The sequence below is a fragment of the Oncorhynchus gorbuscha genome, linkage group LG23, assembly GCF_021184085.1.
Source record: "Oncorhynchus gorbuscha isolate QuinsamMale2020 ecotype Even-year linkage group LG23, OgorEven_v1.0, whole genome shotgun sequence".
Lineage (NCBI taxonomy): Eukaryota > Metazoa > Chordata > Actinopteri > Salmoniformes > Salmonidae > Oncorhynchus > Oncorhynchus gorbuscha.
In genome coordinates, this window is record NC_060195.1 from 6672639 (window position 1) to 6684575 (window position 11937).

General features: G+C 39.6%; 1 protein-coding gene across 1 annotated transcript in view; it reads right to left on the bottom strand.

Annotated features, from left to right (window-relative positions):
* Nucleotides 1-6874: 6874 nt before the first annotated feature.
* The window catches only part of LOC124011550 (protocadherin-11 X-linked-like), a 53498-nt gene continuing 48435 nt past the window's right edge, over nucleotides 6875-11937 (bottom strand). The window contains exon 4 of the mRNA XM_046325008.1: nucleotides 6875-7764. Within this exon, the coding sequence (XP_046180964.1) occupies nucleotides 7681-7764 (84 nt within the window). The 3' untranslated portion in view covers nucleotides 6875-7680. The remainder of the gene's footprint in view (nucleotides 7765-11937) is intronic.

Consider the following 11937-nt stretch of genomic DNA (forward strand, 5'->3'; position numbering starts at 1 on the left):
GGTTGGGTTCATAGTTAAGCTCTCTGGTTGGGTTCATAGTTAAGCTCTCTGGTTGGGTTCATGGTTAAGCTCTCTGGTTGGGTTCATAGTTAAGCTCTCTGGTTGGGTTCATAGTTAAGCTCTCTGGTTGGGTTCATAGTTAAGCTCTCTGGTTGGGTTCATGGTTAAGCTCTCTGGTTGGGTTCATAGTTAAGCTCTCTGGTTGGGTTCATAGTTAAGCTCTCTGGTTGGGTTCATGGTTAAGCTCTCTGGTTGGGTTCATAGTTAAGCTCTCTGGTTGGGTTCATAGTTAAGCTCTCTGGTTGGGTTCATAGTTAAGCTCTCTGGTTGGGTTCATGGTTAAGCTCTCTGGTTGGGTTCATAGTTAAGCTCTCTGGTTGGGTTCATAGTTAAGCTCTCTGGTTGGGTTCATAGTTAAGCTCTCTGGTTGGGTTCATAGTTAAGCTCTCTGGTTGGGTTCATGGTTAAGCTCTCTGGTTGGGTTCATAGTTAAGCTCTCTGGTTGGGTTCATAGTTAAGCTCTCTGGTTGGGTTCATAGTTAAGCTCTCTGGTTGGGTTCATGGTTAAGCTCTCTGGTTGGGTTCATAGTTAAGCTCTCTGGTTGGGTTCATAGTTTAGATCTCTGGTTGGGTTCATAGTTAAGCTCTCTGGTTGGGTTCATAGTTAAGCTCTCTGGTTGGGTTCATACATTACATTTACATTTAAGTCATTTAGCAGACGCTCTTATCCAGAGCGACTTACAAATTGGTGCATTCACCTTATGACATCCAGTGGAACAGTCACTTTACAATAGTGCATCTAAATCTTAAAGGGGGGGGTGAGAGGGATTACTTATCCTATCCTAGGTATTCCTTAAAGATGTGGGGTTTCAGGTGTCTCCGGAAGGTGGTGATTGACTCCGCTGTCCTGGCGTCGTGAGGGAGTTTGTTCCACCATTGGGGGGCCAGAGCAGCGAACAGTTTTGACTGGGCTGAGCGGGAGCTGTACTTCCTCAGTGGTAGGGAGGCGAGCAGGCCAGAGGTGGATGAACGCAGTGCCCTTGTTTGGGTGTAGTTAAGATCATATGGGTTCATAGTTAAGCTCTCTGGTTGGGTTCATAGTTAAGATCTCTGGTTGGGTTCATAGTTAAGATCTCTGGTTGGGTTCATGGTTAAGATCTCTGGTTGGGTTCATGGTTAAGAGATCTGATTGTGTTCGTACCTTCAAATACCTACAAAGAGGTATAGTTAAGAGCTCTGGTTGTGTTCATTGTTAAGAGCTCTGGTTGTTTTCATTGTTAAGAGCTCTGGTTGTGTTCATTGTTAAGAGCTCTGGTTGTTTTCATTGTTAAGAGCTCTGGTTGTTTTCATTGTTAAGAGCTCTGGTTGTTTTCATTGTTAAGAGCTCTGGTTGTGTTCATTGTTAAGAGCTCTGGTTGTGTTCATTGTTAAGAGCTCTGGTTGTGTTCATTGTTAAGAGCTCTGGTTGTTTTCATTGTTAAGAGCTCTGGTTGTGTTCATGCCTTGCAATTGAATTGGATTCTAACAGTATAATATTATGGCAAACTATAACAGTCAACAATGGATTCCTTATATATACAGTATATATATTTGAATATTCTTACATAGTTATACTCTAGATGTGCACGTCAAAAGTCCTGTTTGTAGAATATTTCCATCCTAACGTCTATTTAAAACTGTTCCTGATGAAAGATGGATATCTGAACGGTTCCATCATTTCTTCCCTGTTGTCGAGTTGTGCAGTTACAAGAAAAACAACAACGCTTCATATTTTTTGCAATTTTTTCCCTCAGGCTGAACTGATGAGCCAATTATTATTGTTTGTCCAACTAACCAATCCAGCAACACAACATTTGTGAAGGGCATGGCCCGTCGTTGACCTAGACAGTACAATGTAGAATGACAATCTTACAAAAAAATTACAAATCACCGAATAGATAATTTTGAGGTTATTTTTTTGTCTTAATGGGCTTCTGTTATAAGTAGAGGAAATGCAGGGAAGCTGAACAGACAGACAGACAGACAGACAGACAGACAGACAGACAGACAGACAGACAGACAGACAGACAGACAGACAGACAGACAGACAGACAGACAGACAGACAGACAGACAGACAGACAGACAGACAGACAGACAGACAGACAGACAGACAGACAGACAGACAGACAGACAGACAGACAGACAGTAGAATATAATGAAGGAAGGACAGACAGACAGTATAATATAATGAAGGAAGGACAGACAGACAGTAGAATATAATGAAGGAAGGACAGACAGACAGTAGAATATAATGAAGGAAGGACAGGCAGACAGACAGTATAATATAATGAAGGAAGGAAGGACAGACAGACAGACAGTATAATATAATGAAAGAAGGACAGACAGACAGACAGTATAATATAATGAAGGAAGGACAGACAGACAGACAGACAGACAGACAGTATAATATAATGAAGGACAGACAGACAGACAGACAGACAGTATAATATAATGAAGGAAGGACAGACAGACAGACAGACAGACAGTATAATATAATGAAGGAAGGACAGACAGACAGACAGACAGACAGACAGACAGACAGACAGACAGACAGACAGACAGACAGACAGACAGACAGACAGACAGACAGACAGACAGACAGACAGACAGTATAATATAATGAAGGAAGGACAGACAGACAGTATAATATAATGAAGGAAGGAAGGACAGACAGACAGACAGTATAATATAATGAAGGAAGGAAGGACAGACAGACAGACAGTATAATATAATGAAGGAAGGAAGGACAGACAGACAGACAGTATAATATAATGAAGGAAGGACAGACAGACAGACAGTATAATATAATGAAGGAAGGAAGGACAGACAGACAGACAGTATAATATAATGAAGGAAGGACAGACAGACAGACAGACAGACAGTATAATATAATGAAGGACAGACAGACAGTATAATATAATGAAGGAAGGACAGACAGACAGACAGTATAATATAATGAAGGAAGGACAGACAGACAGACAGTATAATATAATGAAGGACAGACAGACAGACAGACAGACAGTATAATATAATGAAGGAAGGACAGACAGACAGACAGACAGTATAATATAATGAAGGACAGACAGACAGACAGACAGTATAATATAATGAAGGAAGGACAGACAGACAGACAGACAGTATAATATAATGAATGAAGGACAGACAGTATAATATAATGAAGGAAGGACAGACAGTTTAATATAATGAAGGAAGGACAGACACACAGACAGACAGTATAATATATTGCAATGAGAAGGTCCAATGCCCTGATTAATAAGAAGAGTCATGGGAAATGTGCAATACAATGCAAAAAGACTTTAATAAATTCCAGAAGCTCACACATACATAAACAAAACATTTATATACAGTTTATTTTCTCCACATAATTGGCAAATCAAAGTTAATTACAGAGTATGTAAGGAGCATATTGTACTTCACATTGAATAAAAGTGAGGTTGCTGTTCAATAGTCATCTGTCTCCCTTTACAGAAGATTTAAAAAACTGTCTTCTTATCATGTATATGTTTTTTCTCTTTTCTCCCAAATATCAGTTAAATCAAATGATGATTACAGTGCTAAGATGCTCTGTATAGTTCACACTGCGGTTCTACTCAGTAGTAATACATTTGATACCATAATTACATCCGGTACCTTCTCCAGAAACGATGGGGATCATTAGGAAGGTATCGTATATGTGCCACACATACTGTACATACAGCCTCGTCTACCAAAGCAGTCTCTATCATAAGACAACCGTTAAACATCATGACTATTAACAACAGTGCTAACCCACCAAGCTCTTTATTAGTGTAGTATTGAAGATAGTAATTAGGATCAGGACATAACCACGATGGGTGTTTACACAATGCAGTAGAGGCATATATTTGTGTGGATACCAAACCAGAAACCAAAAGGCGTGTAAACATTGAAAGTGGATTGTAAAGATTCTTCTGTCTTCACCTTAGTTATGTTAATAAATTGAAACCTGTTGCTTGTACTACTACTACTCATTTCAGGTGTTCAATATGTATCTCTCTTAATTTCACTTGAACAAATGATGCATTGATATAAATAAGTGCACAAAATCAAGTTTGTCTCTTTTTTTTTTTGTTGCTCTAAACCAACCAAGTGGTGTCAACGAACTGCCTGAGTTTTACCACTTGGAACCATCTGTTGAAATATGTAATATTATATCTCACAGGTTAAATCAGGTTAAATCAGGTTAAATCAGGTTAAATCGGCTCTGACTTGTGGGATCTGTCTATCTGACTCTAGTACAGTCAGGTTAAACCATAGTGCTCTACTGTGAATCGGTCTATCTGACTCTAGTACACTCAGGTTAAACCATAGTGCTCTACTGTGAATCGGTCTATCTGACTCTAGTACACTCAGGTTAAACCATGGCGCTCTACTGTGAATCGGTCTATCTGACTCTAGTACACTCAGGTTAAACCATGGCGCTCTACTGTGAATCGGTCTATCTGACTCTAGTACACTCAGGTTAAACCATGGCGCTCTACTGTGAATCGGTCTATCTGACTCTAGTACACTCAGGTTAAACCATGGCGCTCTACTGTGAATCGGTCTATCTGACTCTAGTACAGTCAGGTTAAACCATAGTGCTCTACTGTGAATCGGTCTATCTGACTCTAGTACACTCAGGTTAAACCATAGTGCTCTACTGTGAATCGGTCTATCTGACTCTAGTACACTCAGGTTAAACCATAGTGCTCTACTGTGAATCGGTCTATCTGACTCTAGTACACTCAGGTTAAACCATGGCGCTCTACTGTGAATCGGTCTATCTGACTCTAGTACAGTCAGGTTAAACCATAGTGCTCTACTGTGAATCGGTCTATCTGACTCCAGTACACTCAGGTTAAACCATGGCGATCTACTGTGAATCGGTCTATCTGACTCTAGTACAGTCAGGTTAAACCATAGTGCTCTACTGTGAATCGGTCTATCTGACTCTAGTACACTCAGGTTAAACCATGGTGCTCTACTGTGAATCGGTCTATCTGACTCTAGTACACTCAGGTTAAACCATGGCGCTCATCTGTTTAGTCCTACATAGAACAGCTTTTGATTATGAACAGAGCCTTTCGGGTCCCTTGTGATTGTGGCTTAGCTCAAAGTATTAAATTCATCCTCTCTATTATGAGGTACAATTCCCTACTGTCCTACGGAGGCAATCAGTAGACACAGTCCTCCTAGTCCTGGTAAATCACCACAATGTGGTGTTCCAGTCCAGTGGGCCATGTATATTAACACCAGCCACACTCTTCACTACTAACACCAGCTGTGGTGTTCCAGTCCAGTGGGCCATGTATATTAACATCACTACTAACATGCCCATTAGCAGTAGATCCATTAGCAGTAGGCCCATTAGTAGTAGTCCCATTAGTAGTAGGCCCATTAGCAGTAGACCCATTAGCAGTAGGCCCATTAGCAGTAGGCCAATTAGTAGTAGGCCCATTAGCAGTAGACCCATTAGCAGTAGGCCCATTAGTAGTAGGCCCATTAGCAGTAGACCCATTAGCAGTAGGCCCATTAGCAGTAGGCCAATTAGTAGTAGGCCCATTAGCAGTAGGCCCATTAGTAGTAGGCCCATTAGCAGTAGACCCATTAGCAGTAGGCCCATTAGTAGTAGGCCCATTAGCAGTAGACCCATTAGCAGTAGACCCATTAGCAGTATGCCCAATAGCAGTAGACCCATTAGCAGTAGGCCGATTAGCAGTAGGCCAATTAGTAGTATGCCCATTAGCAGTAGGCCCATTAGCAGTAGGCCCATTAGTAGTAGGCCCATTAGTAGTAGGCACATTAGCAGTAGACCCATTAGCAGTAGGCCCATTAGCAGTAGGCCTATTAGCAGTAGGCAAAAAATTGTAGTAGGCCCATTAGTAGTAGGCCCATTAGCAGTAGGCCCATTAGTAGTAGGCCCATTAGTAATAGGCCCATTAGCAGTAGGCCCATTAGTAGTAGGCCCATTAGCAGTAGGCCCATTAGTAGTAGGCCCATTAGCAGTAGGCCCATTAGCAGTAAGCACATTAGCAGTAGGCACATTAGCAGTAGGCCCATTATCAGTAGGCCCATTAGTAGTAGGCCCATTATCAGTAGGCCCATTAGCAGTAGGCCCATTAGCAGTAGGCCAATTAGTAGTAGGCCCATTAGCAGTAGGCCCATTAGTAGTAGGCCCATTAGTAGTAGACCCATTAGCAGTAGGCCCATTAGTAGTAGGCCCATTAGTAATAGGCCCATTAGCAGTAGGCCCATTAGTAGTAGGCCCATTAGCAGTAGGCCCATTAGCAGTAGGCCAATTAGTAGTAGGCCCATTAGCAGTAGGACCATTAGTAGTAGGCCCATTAGCAGTAGACCCATTAGTAGTAGGCCCATTAGCAGTAGGCCCATTAGTAGTAGGCCCATTAGTAGTAGGCCCATTAGTAGTAGACCCATTAGTAGTAGACCCATTAGTAGTAGGCCCATTAGTAGTAGACCCATTAATAGTAGACCCATTAGTAGTAGGCCCATTAGTAGTAGACCCATTAGTAGTAGGCCCATTAGTAGTAGGCCCATTAGCAGTAGACCCATTAGCAGTAGGCCCATTAGCAGTAGGCCAATTAGTAGTAGGCCCATTAGCAGTAGGCCCATTAGTAGTAGGCCCATTAGCAGTAGACCCATTAGTAGTAGGACCATTAGTAGTAGGCCCATTAGCAGTAGGCCCATTAGTAGTAGGCCCATTAGTAGTAGGCCCATTAGTAGTAGACCCATTAGTAGTAGACCCATTAGTAGTAGGCCCATTAGTAGTAGACCCATTAATAGTAGACCCATTAGTAGTAGGCCCATTAGTAGTAGGCCCATTAGTAGTAGACCCATTAATAGTAGACCCATTAGTAGTAGGCCCATTAGTAGTAGACCCATTAGTAGTAGGCCCATTAGTAGTAGGCCCATTAGCAGTAGGTCTAGCTTGCAGCATTACACATTGCCAGTCAGTATATCCACAAGCAAGCCCAAAAATAGCAAATTCAATGGATTAAAAAGCAAGGAAAAAACCCAAATAACAACAGACACCAGGTATGTAAACTTTAGTCAAACAAGGGAAAAAACCCAAATAACAACAGACACCAGGTATGTAAACTTTAGTCAACATAATCAATAAATATAAACATAGTCAACTCTGTGATAAATATAAATAAATACATATAAACAGAAACGTAACAGAATAAAGTACAGAATAGATATTAATTGTATTTGTACTGTATGTTTTGTATACATGGGGGTGGGTTATATCGTGAATCATCGTCTAGGAGATATAATAAGAGATACTGTAAATGGTGTCTTTCTGTAATGTATTTCAAACCTCCTACAGGATTCACAAGGAGAGTTTGTGTCAAGTTTCAGGCAGGCAACAATGTGTCTTCATTTCTGTGAAAATTATTCAAGTTCTACTTTTTTTCTTTATCGGCAAACAAAAAATTAAATAAACGAAATTAACATATTCCTTTTTTGTTGGTTGGTGTTTTTGTAGACTGTAGAGACTGTATAGTATGAGATTCACCTCTTCGTCTGTGCCTTCCTCCCTCCCTCTCTCTCTCTCTCTCTCTCTCTCCCTCTCTCTTTCTCTCTCTAGGTACTGGCAGCTAGAGATTGATTTTTATCCTGTGGCAGCGACTTGTACCTGAGCCACAGAGTGTGTCATAGAGGGGTGGTTTCAGTGCCGTCTCCTGTAATATAGAGAGACAGACAGATATAGGGAGATTGAAGTTACAATATAATCCAGCTCTTAGAAATCTAATCTGTAGTAGCTGTTAAACTCTATTACACTCGGAACAGTGAATACAAAAATCTCTAGATCATTTTGTATTCAAAAAGCATTCTTCAAGGTACAGCTGACAATCAGGTATGATTTCCTCGCCAGATGAAGTCCTTGAAGAATACTACATGAGAGCATAAACTTGTGCATTTTACTGTGATCATCAGAGCATGCAATTCTCTCCAATAGATTTAACTCCAAATGTATAATTACATCCACCACCCTACTGCAACACTTCGTTTTAACCCTGAAAAGGGCATTTTGTCTCATACTGTAGTCCTTACTCTGGCACTCTTCAGTAGGTACCTTCTGATAGCTACAGGTCTTGACATTCACGAGGTCTGCGGCAAAACTATAACAGACACATCTGTCGATATCTGAATCATCATGTTGAATCTGACCTTGAGCTGCTGCTTACATTAGGCCTACCTACAGTATGCATATTGATTATAGAGGCAAACGCCTAAATCAGCTGGTAAGAGGTGATACAACAGACCATCCCGCCCGTCCGCCCACCCCCCCATCTACTGTCTACTGGCATCACAAGTCATTAAAGCAGCTTGGTTAGAAGTTTGGGAAATTTTCCAAATTTTCCATCACAACCCTACCCTTATAGAAAAAAAAACATGAATCCATTTATTTTTTGAAACACACAAGTTTCAAAAATAAGTTTTCATGTTATTCTCTACGTGACAACATGTACAGAAACATGTGTAAACATAAAATGACACGTGTCAAATCATGTGATTTTTCTACGTGTCAAATCATGTGATTTTTCTACATGTCAAATCATGTGATTTTTCTACATGTCAAATAATGTGATTTTTCTACATGTCAAATCATGTGATTTTTCTACATGTCAAATCATGTGATTTTTCGACATGTCAAATCATGTGATTTTTCGACATGTCAAATCATGTGATTTTTCTACATGTCAAATCATGTGATTTTTCTACATGTCAAATCATGTGATTTTTCTACATGTCAAATCATGTGATTTTCTAAATGTGCTATATCATGTGATTTTCTAAATGTGCTATATCATGTGGTTTTCTAAATGTGCTATATCATGTGATTTTCTAAATGTGCTATATCATGTGATTTTCTAAATGTGCTATATCATGTGGTTTTTCTGTAAGGGTTGGCTATAACACTTAGCTAGAGTGATTGTTTTAGGTAATATATTGTAAATTACAACAACAACATAATCACATCTGCCATCCTTTCAAATGTTCATGTTCTGAGATCATGTCAAATGGTAATATCTATGTACAGTATGTTAAGTATGAATATGTTAATGGCTCTGCCTAGCTAAGAAAACACACAAACCACAGGAGGGGTTGGTCTGACATCAACAACTGACCTGGTATGCACTATGGCCCTGTGGAATATGGGACAAACAAAAGAGCATATTGGCCTCTTTGCTGTTGCATATTCATGCCCATGTCTGAGATCACTCAGCCAGCCAGGGAGGTTGCTCAATTGATCTGCCACAACTAAAGCACAGATGGAGACAGAGGTTTCCCTCACGTCACCGGGAGGGGATTGACCTCTAAAACTACCGGCTGGGAACAGGGAGATAGACAGAGATAAAAGAGAAGGAAGGAAGATATGAGGGAGGGAATAAAAGAGAGAAGGGAAGCTAGGGAGAGAGGAAAAGAGGCTATGGTGCACTGAGCAGCATTGGATCTTACCAAACAAAGCTCTTAGGTTATTAAGATACCATATGGTGCCATAAATATTTAGTCTCTGAAGTCTTTTTTGACTAGCTTCCCTCTTTAGCGCCTACATCTGTAAGTCCCCTTAAACATTCATCTGACCTTCATCTGTAAGTCTCCTGTGTCTCCTATTAGGATTCAATGTGTGCTGTTATATCCTTTATCCTCTAGCAGCTTTAGGTAAAAGGTCAATGGAAGAGGCACGTAAAATCACTGTCTTTCACTTTCATGAACAAATAAAAACATCACAATCTGCTTTTATCCTTTATTTTGGACTTTTTGTATTACAGGTTTATGCTGGGGGAGATTGAGTGGTGCCAACTTGCCATATGCTGCTTTTGTTAAGGCCAGGCTGACTTGAACAGATCACAATTCAACACTCGATAAAACGTTTTCATTTCATGAGATAAAGAAAAACATGAATGTTAATATTCTGGGGAGCATTAGAGAATGTATCTGAACCGTATCAACGTTAAAAGAGGAATCTATTGGAGCGAGAGTTTACAGACAAGTCAAAACTAGGAAGTTGTAGCCAGTATTGTCAGTCATTGGCTGTCAGAGGTCCAATAATATTAAAGACCTAGTAACTGCTGATATTTAGGTATTGTTATGTTTGTTCCTTGCATAATGACAAACCGGGGCGTAGGTTAAGATACTTTTAATGAACATATACTTCAGCTAGAAAACTCCTCATTTAGCAATGCAAGGCATTCTTCAATCACCTGCCACACCCCCCCCCCCGCATAGCCTGCTGGGTAACGTAGTCTAAATGTTATTAACACATAACAACACCGGTATACCTGATATAATATTAACAATCCTAAAGGACATTGACTTCTTTCCTCTTTTATCTATTATCCCGAAACCTAATTACAGAGATTTTAATCATATTGTATTATGAGTGACTAACCCTTTAATGCATTTAATTAGCCTTTTGAGCTCTAGATTCTCACCAAACCCTGATTTACTTCACGTGTAGGCTTTGAATAAGCGCACTTAACTGTCATATCTAATGCCAACAGGGAGGCCCTACTCTTCATATGATCCAGGTGACAGGAGAATAAAATAGAGATAATAGATCGTCCTGACATCTCTAAGGTGGTGCTGGTTTTTCAGGTTGAACAACACTGTCCCACTTTAGACCAAAAGCATGTGTTTGACAAAATCTAACCAAATATTATGACCAATAATTACATAAGAAACAAAAAAATGATTAAACTCGAAATGCCTGACCAATAATTACCCCATAAGAAACAGATAATGATTCAATTCAACTCACAAAGCCTTTTTCTGATTAGCAAACCCAGATTAGCAAGCCCTACACTAGATAAAATATAATGATTGAACAGCTGATTCGGCACATTACAAGGACGGAGGAGAATGGTTATTTAATCATGAATTCGTTCAGATTAGCTTAAAGGAGAAGTATTTCTCAATGATGAACAACATCAGGAATATATGAAATACACCATTAATACTGCCCCCCCCAAAAAAATGTTTTATTTATTTTTTAAAATCAGAATTTATCAGAATTTTTACCAAAACATTGGATAAATATTTGTGCGTATTTCAGGGGATCTTTTAGTGCAGGACATAACCAGTATGAGTGCAAAGCCATTCTGACAACTTGACAGGGAGCATTACAAACAGCAAGTGAAGTATATGTTCCTGTGCTGGCTCTGCAAGTAGGCTTACGGATAATGTACCATGGGCAGTGTTGCTTTTAAATGGGTTTTGAATAAAAGATTGGTGAGAGGGAAAATAATATCTGCTTTGTGTGGGTGTCTCTTTAAATTACCATGTACACAACTCATTTGTAAGAACTATTCTACAAGGGATTGAAAATGATAGACAGTAATCTGTAAGAACTATGCTACAACAGATTTCAAAAGGATGGAAAGCTTCAAGAGGCCACAATGAGGGCAACAAGGCAAACCCCCCTCCCTCTCAAAAAAGATCTGTACAAATCTGTGAAGTTTGACAAGTACAAAATTCAAGAATGTTACCCTGCAACAAATAAAATCATAAAAATGTATGATAAAACTAGGATGTGTTATTTTAGATGTGAACAAAAATCATGAAAAACAAAAGACAAAAAAATAAAATAAATTACAAACTAATCCCCGCATTTATAATCAAATGCATTGTACTGTATGAATGAATCCCATGCTATGACCATTAATACTGAATTAATGAATTAATACATTTAATGAATGTATATTAACGACTACCAATGATGAACCCTAACCTATATCAATACTGTCTCTCTACCACACCATAACCACTACCAATGACGAACCCTAACCTATATCAATACTGTCTCTCTACCACACCATAACAACTACCAATGACGAACCCTAACCTAT